This window comes from Silurus aristotelis (genome assembly GCF_946808225.1).
Source record: "Silurus aristotelis genome assembly, chromosome: 1".
NCBI lineage: Eukaryota > Metazoa > Chordata > Actinopteri > Siluriformes > Siluridae > Silurus > Silurus aristotelis.
Window position 1 is genome coordinate 32890985 of NC_139574.1, and position 25065 is coordinate 32916049.

At 38.9% G+C, this 25065-nt stretch overlaps 1 protein-coding gene across 4 annotated transcripts; it reads left to right on the forward strand.

The window, feature by feature from the left end:
- The first annotated feature begins 7672 nt into the window (after positions 1-7672).
- On the forward strand, positions 7673-23038 carry g6fl (g6f-like). 4 transcript variants are annotated; one of them, XM_083537246.1, is made up of 13 exons: positions 7673-7855; positions 9714-9835; positions 9953-10052; positions 10383-10649; positions 14854-14889; positions 16569-16892; positions 17718-17972; positions 19765-19839; positions 19940-20068; positions 20974-21047; positions 21133-21159; positions 21583-21629; positions 21811-23038. In XM_083537246.1, the coding sequence occupies exons 1-13, from the start codon at positions 7780-7782 to the stop codon at positions 21848-21850; spliced, it is 1572 nt and encodes a 523-aa protein (XP_083393372.1). In that variant the 5' UTR covers positions 7673-7779; the 3' UTR covers positions 21851-23038. The 4 variants fall into 4 exon arrangements, with proteins under 4 accessions (XP_083393372.1, XP_083393369.1, XP_083393371.1 ...); XM_083537243.1 differs by having other exon boundaries at positions 9714-10052; XM_083537244.1 differs by having other exon boundaries at positions 7674-7855; positions 9714-10052; positions 21583-21646.
- Positions 23039-25065: the final 2027 nt, after the last annotated feature.

Sequence of the window (25065 nt, forward strand, 5' to 3'; positions counted from 1 at the left end):
GTTTCTGATAGGGTGATGAACGTGAAGCTGAAAGTTGAAGGGATGATGATAAATGTCATCAGTGCCTATGCTCCACAAGTGGGTTGTGAGATGAAAGAGAAGGAAACATTCTGGAGTGAGTTAGATGAATTGGTAGAAGGTGTTACTAGGAATGACATTTTGGTGATTGGGGCATGACTTTATTGGGCATGTAGGTGAAGGGAACAGAGGTGATGAGGAGGTGATGAGTAGGTATGGCTTTAAGGAGAGGAATGTGGAAGGGCAATGGTAAACACTTATTTTAAGAAGAAGGAGTAGCATACAGTGGAGGAAGGTGCACACAGGTGGACTATGTTGTATGTAGGAGATCCAACCTGAAGGAGATTGGAGACTTTAAGGGGATTGTGGGGGACAGTGTAGCTAGACAGCATCGGATGGTGGTCTGTAGGATGGTTTTGGAGGTGATGAAGAAGAGGAAGAGAGTGAGGACTGAAAAAAGAATAAGATGATGGAAACTAAAGAAGGAAGTTTGTAGTGTGAGGTTCAGGGAAGAGGTCAGACAGGGGCTCTGTGGTGGTGAAGAGATGCTGGATGATTGGGTAACTACTGCAGGAGTAATGAGGGAGGCAGCTAGAAAAGTACTTGGTGTAACATGTGGAAATAGAAAGGAAGACAAAGAGACGTGGTGGTGGAATGAGGAAGTGCAGGAGAGCATAAGGAGAAAGAGGTTGGTGAAACAGAACTGGGATTGACAGAGTGATTAGAAAAGAAGCCAGGAGTACAAGAAGATGCAGCAGCAGGTGAAGAGGGATGTGGCTAAAGCCAAGGAAAAGTCATAAGAGGGACCGAGCGGGGAAGGATGTTCTGCAAGTTAGAGCAATAAAGGATGGAGATGGAAATGTGTTGACAAGTGAGGAGAGTGTGTTGAGAAGGTGGAGGGAATATTTTGAGCAGCTGATGAACGAGGTAAATGAGAGAGAGAGAAGGTTGGATAATGTGGAGTTGGTGAAGCAGGAAGTGGATAGGATTAGTAAGGAGGAAATGAGAGCAGTGATTAAGAGGATGAAGAGTGGGAAGTCGGATGGACCAAATGACATTGAGCATGGAGATGTTTAGGAGAGATGGCAGTGGAGTTTTTAACCAGATTGTTAAATACGATTCTGAAAGGTGAGAAAATGCCTGAGGAATGGGGAAGGAGTGTGCTTAAGAACAAGGGGGATGTGCAGACCTGCAGTAACTACAGGGGAATAAAGTTGATCAGTCACACCATGAAGTTATTAAAAAGAGTAATGGAAGTCAGGCTGAGGGAAGAGGTGACCATCTGTGAGCAACAGTATGGTGTCATGCTGAGGAAGAGCACCACAGATGCATTATTTGCTTTGAGGATGTTGATGAAGAAATATAGAGAAGGTCAGAAGGAGTTGCATTGTGTATTTGTGGATTTAGAGAAAGTGTACGACAGGGTGCCGAGAGAAGAGTTGTGGTATTGTATGAGGAAGTCTAGTGTGTCAGAGACGTATGTGCGGTAGACAAACTGGTTCAAGGTGGAGGTTGGACTACATCAAGTATAGGCTCCTTTCCTGTTTGCAGTGGTGATGAACAGCTTACAAGGAAACATCCAGTGACAGTTTCTGTGAGTTGTGTAAGTTGTAAGGAGGGATTTAACTTGTGACAGTGCCCCGGGACAAGAAAAGAAAAAAGAAACAAAAAGTAAACATGTTCTGGTACACAGCATTTGTTTCTCTGAAATCATTACAGGTACAGAAATAATGGGCGTATATAATAGTTTACTGCTTAGATCATTTCAGTGACAGCATTTGGCAAACCCGAGTAATCTGTCTTACAATGATTTTATTTATATATCTGAGCAGTTAAGGGCTAAAAGAGTTTTGCTTAAAAGCCAAGCAGTGGCAGCTTGGTGGTGCTGAGATTTGAACTTACAACCTTCCACAATCTTAACCACCGATCTACCACTTCCATTAGTATGCAAACATCTTATGGAATTCTACAAATGGTAAAATAAGAAACTGTAGAAATAATATTAAATATTACTAGTACTATCTGGACTACACCTAAATAAACTATTTTGTACAGAAGACGCTTCCAAAAAAATTCCACAAGATATAATAATACCTAAATTTACCCTCAAAATTAATCCGATTAGAAGTGTATACACTTGTTTCTTAATACTGTTTTTTGTTTACTGAACAATGTTTTATGTTTTGTCATCAAACAGTGCAGGAACTGCAGATTATTTGGTTTTCCAGCATCCTTTATGCTATTTCATTTCATTCTAATAGCAACTATATGACTTTGAAATGATTTTCACAGGACAACTGAGATAATCGTACTTAACTTTTACAAAAGGTGCAAACATTCAAGAGGAGGTGTAAATCTTTTAACAGGATGATCTATGTAAATTGGTATTATTTTGTTTAAAAAATCACATTCTTTTCATTTCCTCTTAAAAAGCTATATAAGATACACCGATCAGTCTTTATGGCTATCGATCAGGCATAACTTTATGACCACCTGTCTAAAATTGTGTTGGTCCCCCTTTTGCTGCCAAAACAGTCCTGACCTGTTGAGCATTAAAAGCATTAACCTCTTCAGCAATTTGAGCTACAGAAGTTCGTCTGTTGGATCGGACCACATGGGTCAGCCTTCGCTCCCCACGTGCATCATTGAGCCTTTGCCGCCCATGACCCCGTCGCCGGTTCGTCACTGTTCCTCCCTTGGAGCACTTTTGATAGATACTGACCTCTGCAGACTGAAAACATCCCACAGGGGCTGCAGTTTTGGAGACTCTCTGATCCAGTCGTCTAGCTGTCACAATTCGGCTCTTGTCAAACCTTGTTTTTCCTGCTTCTAACACGTCAACTTTAAGGAGGAAATGTTCACTTGCTGCCTAATAAATCCAACCCACTAACAGGTGCCATGATGAAGAGATAATAAATGTTCTTCACTTCACCTGTCATAGTGTTATAATGTCATAATGTTATGCCTGATCAATGTGTATATACATGTTTCCCAGAAGAATTTCCCAGATTGTCATGTAATGGAACAGATCGGTGGGTGTAGGCAAGTGTAGACAGTTTTATTTACACAGTGTATAAACCAAAAACAAAGACAGCATAACAAAACACGCAAACCTGACAAAGGAACAAAGTAAGCATAACCTGGATTAAATGAAGTGACAGAAAACAAAATATGGAAGACAACTGAAAGATAATGAGTGCAGTATAAGGTGAAACATACAGTTTGGAAACATCCAGTCTTTTATGTTTTTTGAAAAAAACATCCATGTTCCTTTGTTCATATGCAACAAACTAGGTTATGTAATGGTAGATTACTTAGACTTACTTTGATTAAACAAATATATAAATGTACAGATGTTACACTTGGTTTCAATGAAAAACCATCCATTAGCATGAATGAATTAGAATTTGTTTCCCCAAACATTTAGCTGAAATACTTTGCCAAGCCTCTTGTAAAAACCTGTTCTTAACTTTGAGATTTCTTTCTGTTCTGGAGATACAGTTCATCCCAGAGCAGTTCAATAGGATTTAGGTGCAGTGACTGGGCTATGATAGAGAACACTCCAGACTGTTTGCTCTGTAAAAAACGCTTACAGAGCTTTGACGCATGCTTCAAGACATTGTCTTGTTGTATGCTGAAGTTGTTTCAAATTAGTTGCAGTCCAGACACATTTGCACGGTAGTTAGAAAGTAGTAGTAGAAAGTCTCTAACTTTCCCTGCTCTAAAACAACCCCAAACTTTTAAGCCATTAAGCTTCCACCTCTATGTTTGACTGTGGGGGTGAGACAGTCTGCTAACATCTTCTCTCCTGTTCTTCATCTTACATAAGTTCTTCTGTTAGAGCCACAAATGCCAAATTTGGACTCATATGTCCACATAACTTTCTTCCTGTTATGACTGTCCAAAAATTTGCAACAATTTGCACTTTATTATATCAGTATGAGTGTTTTATTTTTTGTGTCTTTAGTTACAATGTGAAAAAAACATCATGTATGTTATATACACCTTTGAACCTTAAGCAATGAAGGTTAAGGACCTTGCTTAAGGGCTCAGGTGGGATTTGACCCCAATGACCTAAGTCTGGCATCTTAACCATTCCACACTTATGCTTGCCGGTTCTATATGATCACGGTTGGGACAAAAAACGATGCCGATCCACCTACCGGAACCAGAGGAGGAAAACGATGGGATTACAGTAATCCATCAACACAGATAGCACGTTCTAATTTGAGGAGTTGAAAAAGGTCGCTTTTTTTTATGCCCGAAGGTCTCAGTGTGTCATTACTCTAAATATACGGTAGAGGCTATATTAAGCAGCTTGTTGAAATTGCTCAGTACGTAGGTGTCAGAATGGGAATAATTGGCCTCGGGTTTCCTGAGTGCAATTAATCTTTGCGTAGAGCAACACTAACATGCCCCCCACCACCACCTCCACCACTACCTGCTGCAGACACCATCACCACGTACACCAAACCGACACAACGCTCATAGCGAGTCATCATTCTAGCCTCATTCTTGCCGCCTCAAGTGCATATCCATTAGCGACGTGTTTTTTTCTCGTACAACAGTCATGAGCAAATGATTGAGCAAATAATAGGGAAGAATGAAGAACGCCTGAGCATTCTAAACAAGTGTGTGTGCATGTGTGTGTGTGTATGCCAGTGAAAGGAATGAAAGGCGAGCCAGTGTTGCTGCTCAGGCTTTTTTATCTGCTGCTTATCAGGAATAAGCGGCCATGCTGGGGTTTTTTCTTTCTTACAAATTTGCCCCTCCTGTGGTGTTGAGTGGTGAGCTCACAGCATAGGAAGAGTGTAAGGGGAAGATAAAACATTCCATGTGACTTGCTAGAGATTAATCTATTTCTCCTTAGGTTAATGAACTCCTGTGAAATGAACAGGCCCCATTTATTTTTTATATCAAAATCTCACATGCATGGCAATTTGCACAGTTGATGACACAGAGGAAAGTTTTTATTTTAAACTATTAATCGGTGTGTGTGGTGTGTGTGTGTGTGTGTCCAAAATTGAATGCAGGTACCCACAGTTGATTACTTTAACAACCCAGGGACCTCATTTGAATAATATTTCGGTACGCCTGGGCTCGTCTTCTGCCTATCATAACTAATCCCTCGCTCCCCCTTGAGTGTTCACACAGGGATCGGGATATGTACACTGCCTTGGCTCTCATTAGCTACTGTTGTCCTACTTTTGTTAGCTCGGAAATTGTCTTTAATTCATGTCTTCTCTCTCTATCTCACTCCCTTATCAGTCTTTCACTTTGGCTCTTCGCTTTCATCCTCTATTTTCTAGCACTTTCATTCTTTCTTTGCCTTCTCCGGCCTTACATGAAGAGGTAATTAGAAGGTACGAGCGTTTAGCAGCATGATAACTTTGTCCGTGTTTGTTTTAATTAACTTCATTCGTGTTCGTTTTAATTAAAGACCTTTATAGGAATGGAGACGGGTTTTTTTTTGCCAAAGAATTAGTGACTTGTTCAGTTATACTGCAGACCCTTAAATTCTTATTTGCTTAAAGGCTGCATCTATTGCACACACCACACATACACACAAAGTTGCCTAATACAGTTTTCACCCTTATTTGTATTTTTTGTGTGGGCAGTGTGTGACTGAAGTCCAGCAGAAGCAGACGCAAATAGAGCGAGAGTTAATAACATATGTGCTTTAGATTGCGCACCACAAAAATAACCTTGGCTAGAGAAAACTTCTTGCATATTGGTAAACAGACTTAATTTTAATTATGAGATTATGAAAACAAAAAACAAATATCATTCATTTTCTCCCGCTTATCCGTAATTCGGGTCACGGGGGCAGTAGTCTAAGCAGGCCCCTGCCTTCGACTGCTGCCCAATCCTCACAGCACCATCCCTTACGGTCCCTTCTGCAGGTGGTGAGCCCACGGAAAGGTGGCCCCACGTCACTCCGACGTCACGGACCTTGATATTTCCCTCGTAAGGGACACCCGGAGCAAAGAGGGTTAAGGGCCTTGCTCAAGGGCCCAAGAGTGGCAGCTTGGCGATACCGGGCTTGAACCCCAGACCTTCTGATCGGCAACCCAGCGCCTTAACCGCTGGAGCCACCACTCCCCCTCTAAAACAAATATCAGATTAGTAAAAAATAGTTCTTGATTATGCATAAATTCGTTTTAGAAATATTCTTAATAATTGTACTATTTGTTCTCAAATAATCTGAAATCTAATAATCGAATGCAATTTAGACCATCTATATTGCAAATGTTTGTGGACACTAGAACATCGGATTCGTATCTGCTTTCTGAATATTCAATTTCTCATTTAGTCCCATTTACTGTTCTAATAACCCTCTCTCTTCTGGGAAGATGTTCCACTAGATTTTGGAGTGTGTTTGTGGAGATTTGTGAGAAGAAGTGAGGAGGCCTGTAGTCCAGTGTAGCGTTCCAATTCATCCCAAAGGTGTTTAATAGGCTTGAAGTCAGAGCTCTATTGCAGGTTACTCAAGATTTTCCACCCCAACCCATATAAACCATATGTTCATGGAGCTGGTTTTGTGCACAGAGGCATTGCCATGAGAGAACAGATTTGGGTCTTCTAGTTCAAGTGAAGAGAAAATTTAATGCTACAGCATCCAAACACATCCTATACAAGAGTGTGCCTCCAACATTGATGTAACAGTTTGGGGATGCACTTTATACAGCTGGAAATGGTGTCACATATATCTAGATCAATTAATCGCATGATTGTTACCTTGTGATTAATCGCAACTTAATCTCACATTTTTATATGTTCTAAATGTACCCTAAATTAATACTTTTCAAGTTTTTTTATACTTTAATCAACATGGCCATTAAAAATATTGATTCTTTATGTATGCAAATGTATGTTTATTATTAGTGAAACCATCCTCAACATAGAGCATGCAGACAAAATATACTTGTTAATGTTTGAAAGTAATTATGGTATTTTAAATTACGTAAATCATCAGGACACCAAACAGAGCTTTTGCTATGTTTCCACACGGACGGTTTTAATTGCCGGATGAGTGCATCATGGAAGATTTTGGTGCTTGATTAGAGACTTGGCACGTCAGTAAAAAAAAATATTTAGTGATTAAAAATGTTTTTTTTCGGTGGTTGTAATTAAATTTTGGCTCTTTTATATTTATTTACTTTTATAATTGGTAAAACTGTCCAACAGAATTGCACGCTGCATTAAAATTGTGCCATTAAAATTAATTTGCGTTAACATGTTATTAATGTGTTCATTTTAACAGCCCATATATATATATATATATATATATATATATATATATATATATATATATATATATATATATATATATATATATACACAAACACACACACACAAAGGTATATATGCATTTGCCATGTATTTTGCATTACATAGTGTGTGTTGTATTGCCTGCACAAAAGTGCGTGTATTTCTGTTTATCAATTCCTAACACTACTGGTGTGTTTTCCTGTGTGTTCATGCTCTAGTGTGCAATTTTCATCCTAGTTTCCCAGCTGTCAGACTTATCCAGCATACTGTCACATTATGCTCTAGCTTGGCCATTTCATATTTAGTAACACACACACACACAAACACACACACACACACGAACACACACACACACACACACACACACACACACACACACACACACACACACACACACACACACATTACATATACAGACACATTGTACTTCCTACATGATGTCCAGTTCCTGCTGTACATCTTCTAGGGAGCATTGCTAAAAACAACAATATGAGTTCTTATTCTCTTCTTTTTACTCTCACATGCATTGGTGTATGTTTCATCCTTCCATCTGCAGCAGAAAGAGGTAAGTTATGCCGTTCAATTCAGAAGAAAAAAAAAGTACAGTTTGGTTTGGTTTGTGTCAATCCTTATCAGAACAAGTTCTGAACCTGGTGCTGTCAATGAAAACCTTTTATATCGTTTAAAACTTTCGTATATATTAAGAAATAAATGTAATAAAATAAATAAAATAAACATAAGTAATTACACTGACAATATTGTTTTAATATTAAATTATATACTATATACTTTAAGAATATTAAACATTAAAACAAAACAATACATAAATATAGTATATAGACTTATACTGTATACTATAAGTATATACTATATATTTATTTAGCCTAAGCGTAGTTTTGAAACTAGCTAACGTAACAAAAGTCAAAAAATGTACTAGCTAATATTATAAATATCTACAACTAAACTAGCTAATATAAAAAAGTTTAAACTCAACTAGCTAAATTAACAACTGTCCAAAGCTTAACTAGCTAATATTATAAATATATAAAAATAAACTAGCTAATCTAATAAAAGTCAAAAATTTAACTAGATAATTTAACAAATATCTTAACCTAAACTAGCTAATATAACAAAAGTCCAAAACTTTACTAGTTAATATTAAAAATATATAAAACTAAACTATCTAACATTTAAAAAAGTTGAAACTTAACTAGTTAAATTAACAAATGTCTAAATCTTAAATAATATGCAAATGGCGCATTTTATCCTGTATGAATCTTTTAAACAATTTAACAAAAAAGAAAAGTCTTGTGTCATTTGAGGTCTGTAACAGGTATTTTGAAAGCCAGTAAAAGATTAAAAAGGATGTGGAAATGTCCTGAATTTCTTGAACAAAGTGCAAATTTTAGAACAATTATTATAACAATGCTTTTCCTTTGCATAATTCCATCACATTTCCACAGTTAATGCAGGTTCATTCGTGGTGTATTGCATCAGGGTTTTCACACATCTGTTCAGTGACAGCAGTGAAAGTAGCCAGAGAGCCAGACTACAAGAAATATAAAGGAAGAAAAAAAAAAACATAAAAATGATGAATGTTTTAACGACCCACATGTATTTTTCATTTTTGGCTGCCCGGCAAACTGTCACACGAAGCTTCCACACAGAGACATTTCTTAATCTCCAAATTCCAAGAAACCCCTTAGGCAAAACTCTCACAGGCTTCTGCTGCGTCATCTGATAAAACCCAGTAGCGCACAGAAGCCATATTTGGTAGTTAAAAGCACGTCATAACATCTGATTGTTTTCTTTAGCACTCAGACTCTGTATGGACCTTACTCTTTCAGTGTTTCAAATTGACTGAAGTTGACTGAAATGGTATTCGTTTGACACCCTGCATAGCAGATTAGCAAGAAATCCTGCTCATATGCAAGCTGAAGATTAAAAGTCACACTGTGTTTCGTAAGGGTTTCAGTGCTGATGTGGAAAGTCAGGATGGCAGGCAGTAAGATATTAAAGTCATTTTAGAAAAAGAAAGAAAGGCTGATGCTTGGATGCTTGGGGGATTCGCACGCCATCCATTTTTCATTCCAGTCTTCTGTGGCACCAACCTCCCTCCAAAGCTCCCCCCACCCCTCTTAGTAGTAAAATAGCTTCTTCAGAAATGTGCTTGTGAAACCCACCAGGCCTCCATTATTTAAAATGATTTAATTAAACATATAAAACATAATCTGGAAATGATTTAAGGGAAGATGAAGGACGCTCAAACTCTGGGAGTCTTTGGCCAAGTTATGGGAAATTAATTTCCATAGAACGCCTATAGAATAGGACAGAACTCATTTAAATATCACCAAACTTCTATTGTTGTTCATACAAATGCCTTAAAGTGTATGTCTTTCGGTGTATTTTTATTTTTTTTTAAGTTAATGGTTGGAGTGACGTTATCGTGGTGGAAGATGGTGCAGCCGTCACCCTGCTCTGCCCTGAGGAACCCTTTGTAACCCTAAGGAAGGTTGAATGGTTGGTAATGCCAGCTTTGGAGAAACTATGGACGATGCTGTTTTCAGTGAACATCATCAAAGAAAGCGTGAACAGCAAGCAAACATACCATCAAGCAGGCAGGACTCTGCTGATATCGGACCACAATTCCATCTCTTTGCAGTTTACTGCTACGATGGAAAGCGGAGGACTCTACAATTGCCTGCTAGAGAAGGATGACAAGAAGATCAAAGAAAAATGTTTTCTTCTGGCTGTTATTAAATGTTGAGTAGTCTTCTTAGTCTTTATTTCTATCATGCATGCAATGGTGGATTGTTTTTCTTCTCCCATGTCTCCAGACCGTCTATTTTGCTAGTACATGCTGACAGATATTCTGAGAACATCAGGGGACACAGCAGTAAACAGAATGTGTTCTTTACTTCATTAAATATGAATTACTTAAACAATAGTAATTGGCTTAATGGTCAGGAATCATTTATTACAGACAATTAACAGTATCTGGGTGTGTTCATATTTGTGTGTGTGTGTGTGTGTGTGTGTGTGTGTGTGTGTGTGTGTGTGTGTGTGTGTGTGTGTGTGTGTGTGTGTTTCAGTGACCTTAGCCCCAGCTCCTGTCATCTACTTTCGTAATACAGCGAGGCTAAAAGCTGAAGTCTCTCCCTCCTATGCCGTAGTGGGTGGGACATGGGTCTCACACACCGGTTCTCCGTTATTTACCATCGTGTCATCGCCAGGCACCCTGATCACCAAACTGCCCCTTGTCACCAAAAAAGACAGTGGCACGTACACCTGCAACATCACTGTGGACGGACAAGGCAGGAACCCTGTCTACAGCTACACACTCAGGTTGACGGTGAATGGTGAGAAATCTCATTCACCTGAACACACTGCTCAGTTTAGATCATATATAATGCATGGAGTCGTGCAGATTCAGGTCCAGCGCTTCAGGTCAGGGTTACATCAGACATTTACAATGTAATCTCAGCGATGTTGATCGTGGCATGGTTGTTGCTTTTGACCATTTTACAAATCAACAAACGAATGCTGGAAATTTTCCTATGCAAATCGCCATGCACTTAAACGGTACTTACTGTAAACTCAGATCCTTTTCTTGACTGAGAATATTGAAAAACTGATGTGATCTTTTGTGGTTGGAGTTTCTGCTTTGTGGTATTTCTCTTTTTTTTTTGTTCAGACTTTACATAATATGACAACAATTTCATAAAAAAAAAAAAAAAAAAAGAACAAAGCACATTTCATTTTGGATTTAAATATTAGACGAGTGAATAACGCAATATATGACACCTGTATATTAATGTCGAAAAAGATATTAATTGTATTATTATTATTATTATTATTATTATTATTATTATTATTATTATTATTATTATTATTATTATATATTTTTTATTATTATTATCTAAAAAGAGTTCTGTTTAGATAACCAACTATTGCAAAAATAGGAGAATGTTTAATAGATAAATACAGAACTTCTGAAATATAATATGAAATATTAAAAAAATATTTTAAAAAGTATGTATGTGTATTTGACAAATACATATGATTTGATTTAAAATAAAACCAAACATTAATTGCCAGAAATGAACAAGCTTAGGGCATGACCAAAACATATGTTTATGGTAAGCAACCGCAAATCTACCCTTTCACTTTCGTTTATATTTAATGCAAATTTTGCTAATTTTATCTGCCTCGTGGTTTGACATTGGGCATTATAAGATGCTTTTGTGCTCACCATAGTGTTCTTTTGAGAAATCTTGCCTTTCTGTTAACTCTCACTGGTCTTTTCTTTTAACTTTCTCAAGGCATTTCCACCCAAACCCTGCTTTCTGGGTGTTTTTTGTTTTGCGCACCATTCATAGTGAACGTAATTTCCAAAAACTAAACAAAAAAATTTGAACCAGCCCATCTGGTGCCAACAACCAATTTCCTGAGATGTAAACATGAAACTAAAAAAACTAAAAACTAAACTGACCTCTTTTTACACGATATCTTGCATTGCTGAAACGTGATTGGCTGACACATTAAGTCCATGAATGAACAAAGTTGCTAACAAAAAAAAAAAAAAGCACCTAATGAACTGTTTGCGGGTGTGAAACCCACAAAATGAGTAATGATGTTTTCCCCGAAGTCATGCCTCGTCTGATGGTGTCACTGTCGTGGTTGCTGGATAGAAAATATTTTATAAGACCGGGCTCAAGTTTTAAGATTATAAGCTTTGCAGGAATTATTTTTTTCCATTTAGACTGATCTTCCATTTTAACCTGAAGTCACTTGTGTAAATATCAGAAGATTATATAAAGTTTCTCCAGCTGACAAGTAATAAAGGATTCAGTAGAATGTTAAAATCGGAGCGCAAACAAGAGATTAAGGCACGGTGGCAGTGACTGAATTCAGACTCTGGAAAAACAGACACGCTTTTTGTTACAACGATTTATTAAGTGCATTCCGATTTGTAATACAAATATAAACAGCTCATTTATGCTACAAGGTTATAAGGCTTACTGGAATCTGATCAGTGATCTCCTGCTTATGGAAATTCTATTATTAAGCTACTGGAAACTACTAATGGCATTAACAGTAAACATGATTGAACATGCAGCGAATAAGCAAACAATAACATTTCCTCAAACTACCCAGATCCTCGTTCTCATGTATGATGTATAAACTGCGTTCAAAAATGTTTTCTGCATTCAATAATTGATTACACAACCAAACAATTTTTTGATAATAATATATTGTATAAACCAAACAAATTACTTTTCTCATAACATCTGGTGTAGTTAATGAAGTAAATGTGAAATACATTATACAGACAAAAGTAATGGGACACCTGCCAACTCCAGCCATATGTGGTTCTTCCCCAAACTGTTTTCAAAGTTGTAGGTACACAATTGCATTTTGTAGCATGAAAGGAGACCCAAATCATGACAATGCACCTTTGCACAAAGTCAGCTCCATTAACATTTGGTTTGCATGGGTTGGAGTGTAAGATCTTGCATGGCCTGCTATGGAGCTCTGACCTCAACTCTTTTAAACACCTTTGGAATGAATTGGAACGCTGACTGCACCCAGGCCTCTTCACCTAGCAAAATCTCCACAAGCACACTACACAATCCAGTGGAACATCTTCCCAGAAGAGTGGAGCACCATATAACAGCAAATGGAGACTAAACGTGTAATGGGATGTTTAAAAAGCACATACGAATATAAGTTCAGCACAAACTTTTGTCCATGTACTGTAGTATATTAGCACGTTGAATTTGCCTGCATTTTACAGCTTTTATGAATTTTCATTTGTGGCAGGTCAGCACCTTCATTCATGCTTATTTCGGTTTCTATAGTAACAGATCATTCACAATGGTAAATGCACACGAAATATATTTTTTTGTAACGTTATGAAAGTTTGTAACAAAAGACACAAAGGTTATAACATACGTGGGGAGATCTTAAGCATTTCTTTGTAAGGTGTCTTCATTCTCAGTGCTTCATAAAGCTATAACTTCATTTGACAAGCTAATCTATAGGCAAAAGTTGGTGGACACCTGACCAGAAGATTTGTTTGTGCTTTTTGTACATTCCATTTCACATTTAGTCCCTATTTGCTGTCATAATAACCTCCACTTTTCTGGGAAGATGTTCCACTAGAATGTGTTTGTGGAGATTTGTGCTTCTCCAGGCACAAGGGTGTTAGTAATGTCAGGTACTGATGTAGGGTGGCAAGGTTTTGCATAGGGATTAGGTCAGAGCTCTATAGCAGGCCACTTAAGATCTTCCACTCCAAAACTCATGTAAACCATATGTTCATAGAACTATCTTTGATTCATTATGCCCTTCCTCTGGATAGAGTTCTCTTCAATTGGAAACCACTCATTGCAATGAGAATGGTTCCACATGAACAGACTAAAGATCAATGAGGTTACTGTGGAAGGTTAAACTTAAGAACCATGAAGATGGATTTGGACTGTAATTAATCTAAACAGTTTGCTGCAATAGTTCAGGACTAACAAATGCCATGAGCGGTTTTGCCTTCAAGTGTCTATCAGTGAACAGATTATAACAATGATAGAAATATAATGAACAGACATTTGGTGTCACCTTGAGTATGGGTTCTGTTTTGTGTCTGGTTCTTCTCAAGGTTTTTTCCTCCTACCATCTCAGGGAGTTTTTTCTTGCCAATGGCGCCACTGGCTCGCTTTTTAGAGATTAACTTCCAGAGACTAGAAATATAAGATAAAATCTATATTCCTAATCTATTTATAACTGCAATGCCGCTTTGACACAATGTCCATTGTTAACAGTGCTATACAAATGATATTCAATTGACTATTTAATGGAACCGCACCCAGGAACATCCTATACAATTGTGTACCTCCAGTTTTGTGTCAACAGTATGGGGAAGAACTACATATGGCTGGGAAAGTCATTTGTCCCAATAATTTTGGGCAAATAGTGTATCTTTTAGCATTGGCTATCTAACATCAGGAGACTGGTAATGTTTATAAATGTTTTGAAAGTGATATCTTTAACTATGTTTGGACTGTGACTATTAATGGATATCTTGTGTATGACCTGTTCTTTAATACATAATAGAACGATGCACAGAACTGTACTTTTGAGAGTCACTAACAGCTGGAACCAAATTCCTTGTGTGTGTCAACACACTTGGCCAATAAACCTGATTCTGATTCTGATTCTGATGTGTAAAAAGGCAAATTGCTGTGGGGTAAAGGGAATAAAACACACGCTGTTCTAGGAAAATAATCAACGTTGGTTTGGTAACAGCGTCACACAATTCTATCGCTGATAATTTTCTGTCAGTATAACAGCCCTTATCATATTTTATTCTTTGTTTAGACTATAGATTATTGTAGATTATTAAGACTGTGGCAGGTTTTAGCACTTAATTTTTTTTTAAGCAGATTAAAAATTTTAATATAAAAACCTATATTAAGGAATACAGCTGCACAAAAGGCAATGTGATAACTATAGTTCTGAAACTCTTCGAAAACACTTTGTCTTTTTCTCTTCTTTTTCTTATCACAGAGAAGCAAGTGGCAATTTTCCCAAATATTACATACGGTAAGACTTTGTGCCTCCATTGTCTCAGCCGTGCTCGACACCGATCAGCTCGCGGTCTTACACACGCTGCCATCTCATCAGTCTCACACCATCTGGTTCCGCCTGAAACCACTTTCTACTAATCCAAACATTCTACATCATCAAGCAAACATCATGCTACATGCTCCACTACACTCCCTCACTGGCTGAATCCCAACTGGCTCCTCTTCTATATCAGAATGCAGAAGGCCATATTTCATACCTTACTCTTATTTTGTGTTTAGTAGAAATAGTAGGAAGTCCCCCCCCCCCCCCCCACACACACACACACACACTTTAGAGCACAGTGCGTCAGAACACATGTTTAGATTCGGTTCACATGCTTCTGAGGAAACTTCCTCCCCATTCTTAAGCTTCTTCCTCTCTTTTCTGCTTTCATTGCTCTTGCTCACAAGGGTCCATTCACATGACTGTCTGCACAACAATGACTCTAAAATTGACTAGCCACTCCGTAAATGATTGTGAATCAAACCAGACCATATTGTTGCCTCGTTGCTATCAATCTATAGCTGTCACTAATCCTGATATTCAGTTCTTTCTCTTCCATGCCTGTTTTTTAAACACGCCCCTCTTGTACCGACTTGCCCTTGATATTTTCTTTAGCGGAAATCCCCATTGGGATTGTACTGGGATTTTTATCCGTTCGTACGACGAACAGCTACTGTAAATGAGGTGTTTTGAAGAACGCTGTAGATTTCTAAAGAGGTTTTGGGGGGTTTCGATGCAATTTCTTTGTCCAACCTGGAGACAAAAAAAAACAGTCAAAGCAGCATAGTGCATGATATGTGTAAAAGATTATTACATTTCCTATGCTTTGCTGTACAAGGTCAGACTGTGTTTTATTAGCTGGAGTTATGATAGCTCCATCTGTAGATGACAGCTAATGCCACTAGCAAGGACTAGCAAGTGTTAGTTTTGTCGAACCACGTTAACGTCGATTCTCTGACATCCTGATAGGATCCTTACAGAACAGCTTACTGAATTGTCATGGACTGAGGAAGATGGCGAGTGCAAATGAAGATTGGGGGGACGTTTATATAATAAACAAGCAGCCAAATCCAATGTGGTTCAGGCGATTATCAAGCAACAAAAACAGGCAAAACAAAAGCGTGACCAAGAAACAAAAAAAGGAATGAAATCTAAACATGGTTAACCAGAGAACAAAGTCAACTGAACGTATTATTTTGCAACGAGCTGAATGACTGAGAGTCCTTTTAAACTGTGACGGTGATGTGTGTGTATTTGAAAACAGGTGTGACTAATCAGTGTGTATTGGGAGATAGAGTTGAAGGCTGCAATGTCTGATGGAAAATGGAGCTTGAATCCGGTCATGACCTGACATAAATAAGTCCACCATTCCTAAATAGCTTCAATCATTTTAAGAAAGAAGCACATATGGCTGAAAAAGTCTGGTCTCCCAATATTTTGTGCTTATAGTGAATAGAATCAAGTGTAAATATCAAAGAATACTGTATGATAAAAAACAATTGTGATCAAACCCAGTGGATGTCAATGAGATTTATCACACCACATCACAGCCACAAAATATACTCCAAGAAAATGTGCATTGTTCTGAGGAAGCAAATTTTTTTTTTCTTCTGTATTTCTTCTCTGTCTCTTTCTGTCTCTTCACCAAATAGGAAATTTAAAGGGTCTGGCAGCTCTGTCTTGCTCATCCGTCACACTCCCATGTGCCGACTTCAATGGCGATTACGTCCTGCTCTACTGGTGGCGTCCGGACTTACCGGGCCATAAACCAGAGCTGATCTTCCAGTTTGACCGCTGGAGAAATAACGGGTATCAGCCTAACCACTACCTCCAGTTGCACAATCATTACGGTGTGCGTTCGGGAAACTTCTCTTTCCTCCTAAAGCCGGAGCTGAAAGACGCAGGAAGCTATCAGTGTGAAGTCTTCGTTGATGACCAGGTTTTCGCCCAGATCACGGTGCTGACTGTGTTAAAGGGTAACTGGATCCACATTAGGTTGAAAAAAAAAGGCAGTTATAGTGTCCCACATGTGTGTAGCCCTCCTGCTTTTACAAACACACTTCATACATGCACATGCAAATTACAATGCTGGCCTTGGGTTTGTTTTCACAAAATACACAGTTCCTGAAATCAATCACTCTGACCAGAATACAACAGCTTATCATTCTGTGTGCATTCATTTTCATGCCCTTCATCAGTCTCTCTCTCTCTCTCTCTCTCTCTCTCTCTCTCTCTCTCTCTCTCTCTCTCTTTCTTTCTCTCTCTCTCTCTCTCTCTCTCTATCTATCTATCTATCTATCTATCTATCTATCTATCTATCTATCTATCTATCTATCTATCTATCTATCTATCTATCTATCTCTTCCTGTCTTTCTTGCTCCTCCCCTTACTTTTCACTCACTGTCATGTCTTTGCCTTTCAAGGACCCCCTCTCTGTTTCTCACACACTAATATAATGGCTTTTAGTAGGCCTCATTAAAGATCTCATTATGTGTAATTACACCTGCTGCCAGTCGCTTCTGACGGCGCTGGCGGCTCTGCCATTACCGTGGAAACTGGTGGGCTCAATTAGGCCAGGATTGATTCTGATTTGAGTGGAAGAAGACACAGTGCATCAGTCACGGTCAGCTCTGGTTGCTCGGCTATCCACCTAGCTAATGAATAAGCATCAACTTAACCATTCTTTTTCTGTCATTTTTCTCCTCTATACATTTACTGATCTGGTTTGTGTGTGTGTGTGTGTGTGTGTGTGTGTGTGTGTGTGTGTGTGTGTGTGTGTGTGTGTGTGTGTGTGTTTCCAGGCAGTAGCACATACTCGTCATCCTCTGTGGAACTGACCTGTGAGTATTCCGAGCGTTCTCAGGTCAACTCTGTGAAATGGACACACGTCCGGAAGCCTCAACGCTATCTGCCAATAAATGCGGTTCTGGGTCGGATTTCCATCTCAATCGACCTCCCATTAACCCGGTACACGGCTGGCCAGTATGCCTGCACTCTAATACTAATAGACGGCCAAACAGTCGAATACCGGTACACTCTCACAATGCCTACTACAGGTAAGACATCTCAAGACACATCTTGAAATGCTCCTATGAATCGTTCATAAATTTTGCTTGTCAATGACCTAAACAGTCCCCAAAGATCCTCCTATGTGAAACGTTTATTTCGTCTAAAATACTTATGTAGATCACAGGAAACTTGGAAAAGCCTCAAAAAGGAATCTCTTTATTTTAGGCTTTACCAGTAATCCTGTTTTTCGAATCCTGAGCTAGGGTTGAAGAAATCGCCAGACACGGTCACCACAGGCATAATCATATCCACAAATGGGCAGGCTGAGGTCAGAAGCAGGATTCAGAAAGCCTGCTGGATCAGGGGGCAATGCTGAAACGAGGGAACACGGTCACTGGGGGGGGAATGCGAACAAGAAAGTTTTTATTACTGCTGTTAAATGTGTTAAAGGGCACCCGAGAAAAAAAAAGTGAAAGATAACGAGTTATTTTGGGGTGTGCGTGTGTGTCTCTCTCTCTACCTCACTCTGACTTGCACATCATTATTCCTGCAGCGCAGCAGATCAGGGAGTGGAATTCCACGGGTCACTAAAAAGGTCACATTCCACAGTCCTTACATTCACTTACTCAGCGGACTGTCACATTAATTACAGCCAATCTATGACTATTAAAACTGTATTAAAGCCTATAATAACGCACCCGCTAAGATATATAACGCAGATTCCATAAGTCATCTTCTGATTAAGAGCTGTGCTCTAGAGGGCTGTAAGGCTTCACTGATTTCAATTGCACAACCTTCACAATACAGTACGTATTGGATCCAAAAGCAAGGATGAGCGCATTTCTATTGCTAAAGTACACTCATAGAGAAGCCTATAAAATAATTTCTGTCCTTCTCTCCATTATGTGTTCTATCAGCCCTAGTTTAAAAAAAAAACCTAACCCTGTCACAACCTCTCATTTCTAGAGATTTCCGAGATACCTCGCTCTAATTCATTGCTTGTTTGGGGAATGTCCGCAAATCATTGACTTCCTGCTACCACTTGCCTTATAACAACTATACAAGTTCCTCAAACACTGATGACGATTGTCATATTACCGAAAGGACGAGCAGCATGTCAAAGTGATATACTTAGAAAAAAAATAACCTGCAGCTTTTGGCTGTTACAAAGCACCGACTGGAGACTTCTTTCAGAAATCTAACACCACAAACACACAAAGACAGGAAATCCCACCATCCTAACAACTGCAGATTATATTTCACACCATACAAGTCCCAAGACTTTGTGCAAGTCTTTACCATGAAAACCATGACGCATCAGGACGAGTGCATCCGTACATAAACGCCACGGCCGGAACTATTGTCAGAGCTGCTGTTCTTGAAAATTCAATCAGGATCCTCCGACCAATCGGATTAAAGAACTCAGCAGCACCGCAGTGTAAATGTACTGTAAATTGTTCAAATGTAGTGGACTACAATTCGATATGAAGCTTTCACCCTATGGTTGCCAGGGCACCAGAAGTGTCCTTGGTTGTCACAGAAACACAATAGACTACTTTTTTTTTGCATGTTAAGCCACCATATGCAAATCCGGCTCGGGCCTGTTTCCTCATCACTGCATGGGGAATTTGAATACGCTCAGCACAGGAACATTACGTAATGCCGTTCATTCTCCTCCTCCCTCCCTCTCTTTGAATTCTTAGGATTTTTTCCCGTCCACATCTTTTCTTTTCTTTTTTCGACGGTTTATGGACTGCATGTGATAATGCATAGCCTCTCTTCTTGAATAGAAATAAATGGAGTCAAGGCTCTGTTTCTCCCCCTTTGTGTCTGTTACAGAGACGCCTTGTTGTGTGAGCAAGCTGCCTGATGAATTAACCACCCGCTCTGCCGTCTCTTTGCTGCAGCCTACTGGTGAGGACGACGCACCGTCACACTTTCTGACACCTGCACCCGTTCTCCATCACCTGTCTGTCTGTTCTACTTCCTGCCTGTCTGTTCTGTTCTTCTCCAGATGGCAACAGTACACCCGAGCCGTCCGTCCTCCTGGCGTCTCTCTCTCTCCTCCTCTTTTTGGTACCCATGATTGCCGTTGCTGTCGGAGTGTTGCTATGGAGACGAGGACCTTGTACCTTCCCTCAGAGTGAGTTCTGTCTCGTTTATCTTTCCTCATGCATTATTCTAAATGCCATCAGGTCACACTGTCTGATGGACAGAGATTTAAAAGGTAGATAATTGTAGTGTGTGTATGTATGTCTATATATATATATATTAGGGATGTGCATCTCCATAATTAAGGCTGATGATACACATCTCGATGCATAGCCAATGATACGATACATTAAAGATACATATGAAGCAGTTACCGATGTAATGCGATCCGATTTTGATTTAATTCAACACAATGCGAATCAAAGCAATACGATGCAATGGATAAAATATATTGCTACACAATTCAATATGGTACAGATAGTTCACTTTTATTTCTTTGGTTCAGACAGACAGCAAATCATTTAATTACTTTACTGCCTTCTGACTTCTAACAGATGGCGCTTTTACAAATGGGGCTTTGCATAGGAAAAAAGTTTGAATAAAACCAGAAGTTTTTCTGTTCTGTCTCCAGGAAGTTACAGCTCTACCTCTGCCATGTTAATCTGTATTCTACGTGACTCTCAGGACACGCCTCGCTCTCCATAGTGTTGTGATACGTCATATTCACGCAGCAGCGGCGGTGCTGAGAGAACGCACTCGAGTAACAGTTTAGCGAGGAGAAATCGATCTACATATAATATATTGGTCACAAGTTATTAGTCCATTTCCAAATTATCAAAATATCTACCCATACTTTCCTATACTAATAATTATAAGTATCTACTGTCATCTACTAAAAATCATATATTTAAAATTAAAAAAAAAAATGATGCATCTCCATACAAATGCCAACTTTTATCCGCTGCCCGATACAAAATGACGATTCTTACAATCCCTAATATACAGTTTGTATATATATATGTGTGTGTGTGTGTGTGTGTGTGTGTGTGTTCGCAGATGTGGAGCGCACTCTGTCTCACCACTCTGGAGAAGTCGAGAACATCTATGAAAATCCTGAGGATGTGAGACAGGTGATTTCTGGTATCTGTTCTCATCATCTGTTATCTGGTATCTCGAACGCATTCTTATCTTCCCTGTTTTACTTTTTTCCCCCAGTCACCTTCACCAAATGCTGTGTATATGGTGAGCAATCACTGTTTGTATGTGTGTGTGTGTGTGTGTGTGTGTGTGTGTGTGTGTGTGTGTGTGTGTGTGTGTGTGTGTGTGTCTCAAAGACCAATATTGTAAGATTGATGGTAGGATCTATTGAATAGGTGTGTGTGTGTGTGTGTGTGTGTGTGTGTGTGTGTGTGTGTGTGTGTGTGTGTGTGTGTGTGTGTGTGAGAGAGAGAGAGAGAGAGAGAGAGAGAGAGAGAGAGAGAGAGAGAGAGAGAGAGAGAGAGAGAGAGGGTTAGTGCCTGCCCTCTGTTTACTGTCAGGTTGCATATTAGATATATTTGCAGATGAATCAGGTCAGACCTCTGTCAAACCGTAAATCTGAATCTCTCTTGTGCTTCGTTTATAACCGTCCCCTCCCCTTCTTTGTCCTCTCCTTCACCACTGCAGGATCTAAAACTCACGGGCGTGACGGACATTTATAGGGAATTAGACAGGTGAGAGAAGATGGACGGCGAGTTGCACGAAGAACGTGACCTAGTGCTGTTGCTGTCCCTATTACTGCACCTTTCAGTCCATCAACTGGTATATATTAACATGAATGTGACTGTCTATCATAGCTGCTTCTCTTAATAGGTGTGTGTGTTTGTGTGTGTGTCTGTGTGTGTTTCGTTGCAGATCCGACCAGTGTTGTGGTTCAGAAAGTGCATTTGGATGAATTTACAGTATGGAGCCGATTGAGCTCTCATGTAACCTGAAGACCTGTACATAAAACACAATATTTCATTATTACAGGCTTTTTGAACTTTATTACCAGCGTTCTGCCTTCTGCATCACTATAATAAAGACCACCAGTGTACAGTGCGTAGTATACATTTCCCCCTTTTGTACTCAGCATACTAATGGTTCATAATGTAGATAATAAATACTGACAGAGAAAAAAACAAAATACGGACCATAACCAACAAGTAATTCGAACCCAAGATATTTTTGAGACTAAGATATTTTTATACCTGCTGCAGCAACTGTGGTGGTAATGATTCTGGTCATGGTAGCATTGCCACCTCGTTGCATTCAATTCATTTTTATTTGTGTAGCGGTTTTAACAATGATTGTTTAACAACATTGTCTCAAAGCAGCTTTACACAGATAATGTGGTGATAAAAATAAAGATGTTCTTTATAAGTGTAAGTTTGTCCCTGATGAGCGAGCCAGTGGCGACTGTGGCAAGGAAAAACTCCCCGAGATGGCATAAGAAAGAAACCTTGAGAGGAACCAGACTCAAGAGGGAACCCATCCTCATCTGGGTTGCACCGAATGTCCATTTATTGCAGATATACGATGTTGCGGGGTACAGTGATGATGATCAGAAGCAAACTGTAGTCCTGAGTCAGTGTAGCAGACTGTTGACATTAACTACAGTCCAAATCCATCCTCAAAGCTCCTGTTCTTACTCCGGAATTTCATGAAAACACCCAAGGTGTTGGGTCTTGCATTCCATCCTAAACTGTTGGATTGTGCTCCAGGTTCTTCAGTTTCTTCCCACTACCCAAAAGCATGAGGGTAGGGGATTGGTTGTGCTAAAATTCTCCCTAGGTGTACATGCCTGTGTAAATGAGTGTATATGAGTGCATGTGGCCCTGACCAGGATAACAAGGTTACTGAAGTTTACTGAATTGGCACACCAAAATTTCCACCCATTATCACCCACTATGAGGATTGTTCACACAAATGTACAGTATATGCAAATGTTTGTATACCCCTAGGATGCAAGGACATGTCATGTGACACACAAGACCTTTGGTCTGATGAATTTTACTCATATCTCTTCACAGTCCCAAGTAACAAACGTTGTGTTTTGAGCAAAATACTATATATACATATTCAATTTTATGTTGCAGACTAATTAATTTTTTTTTCTCATTAATCTATCCACACTCAGTACCCCATAATGAGAAAGTGAAAACAGAATTCTGGAAATGTCTGTAAATGTTTAAAAAAAACAAACAAACTGAAATATCATGTGCACATAAGTACGTTTTACGCGGTACTTAGTGGAAGCTCTTTTGGCAACACTTACAGCCTCGAGTCTTGTTTGGTGTGATGCAACAGCTTTGCACAATTGGATTAGCAGATTTTCTGTCATTCTTCATGGCAAATCCTGAGAATTGTGTATTTTTTATAAATGAATAAATGTTTATATAATTGTTTCCTAATGATGAAACTTTAATGATCGGATTCTTTTAAACTACAATTTCTCCAAATGGTAGAAAGATGTGGCAAATCATGCTGTTCTATTACTCTTCTCTACAGCTACATCTTACATTCCAGCATTCCAGCGCCCTCTATCAGCAGACAAAATACATGAAGCACTTTGGGTTCATCATAGTCCGAAAGAACCCAGAGCAAACTCTGCCCAGATATTTAACATTGTTCTTCCATTTAAAATGTAGATAGGGTTTAGTTTTTAAATGTAAATTAGGAAATGTAGGAAATGAGTAGAGGAATACATGGCTGGGTGATCGAGCCGGAGGTCACTGTTGTTTACACCTTTGCTGGTCCCGGCCCCCCAGCAGGTCAGGATAGGATATTGTTTGAAAGATAATCATATATATCATAGATAGTCTCAGACACCTTTTGGGTAGAGATGGTCCTTGAGGGCTTGCTGCCTCTCTCTGACTGATTAAATTAAGACTATGATTAAGATTAAAGTTCTACATCAAACTACATAACTACATTTTTATCAAATTTAAGCCGTTTTGTGGAGGATCTTAATTTGATATAGCGTGGGTTGGAATCTGGGTTGAGGCAGACTGTAATTCTTACAATAGGATCACACAATGTACCATACCTAATAGCTGCGTTTCAAGCAATGGTGCTGCCAGTTCAGTTTTTGCATTGATGGCCAGTTAGGGGCATATAGTCACTGTGGGGTGGCACAAAAACACTCTACAATAGCACTTTATTATAAGGATTTATTTGATCATATTAGCTAATGTATTAGGTGTCATGAGCTGAATGATTTAGTACAGCATGGTCTGTTACACCAAACAATGAAATTCTTAGACTGTGAATCCTTCAGCAAATCCAATGACATAAATTATCAAGGATATAAGTAAAAAAAAAAAAAAAAACTACATTAAAAGACATGTTACAAATGTAAAAAATGTAAATTGAGTAGTGCGAATGCAAGAATAGGAGAAAAAAATATGTTGCATACATAAATCGTTCAGTGTGCGAAGTAAACATGGAGGATATACGTGCAGATGTAGAGTCAACGTCTTGAAATCCGATTGGTTAAAACAACAGCTTTAAACAACATGTACATTACACTAATGGCACCCACACTGCTGATTCTGAAGGCTCACGGCAGATTTCTTTAACCCTGGCTGAAATCTGATTGAATAGAAACTCTAACTTAAACTCACACTGTCTTTCACCTAAGAAAATAATGTTTTGGAATAAAGATAATAGAGTATTGGGAATAATTAAATACATATTCATAGACAAAAATATATTAAAACTAAGTCAGTGATTCTAATAGACCTTAGTAACAGTTAACTGTTGTGTATAAACAAAGAGAACATGCATGTTTCTCTTAAGAACCATAAAAGTATGGGTGTTCCTGACATCTGACAGGAATTGTATGACATGTCTTCTCTCTCTCTCTCTATCTCTCAATGTACCTAATAGCCCGTTTCGCCATTTCTCTTGTTAAACATAATGGAGCAGATGTATCGCTAATGGTTTGCAAGCACAGACACTGGAAACACCTTCCGGCCTGGTTCTAGCCAATTATAATAAGGTGGGCTGGTACAAATAATAGGTGGGCAATCAGTGGTCGTGGCCCCAACTCCTAATCCAGTTCTCCCAATAAACTTTCTTTCGGCTTCTCCCATTAGGGGTCGCCACAGCGGATCATCCGCATGTTTT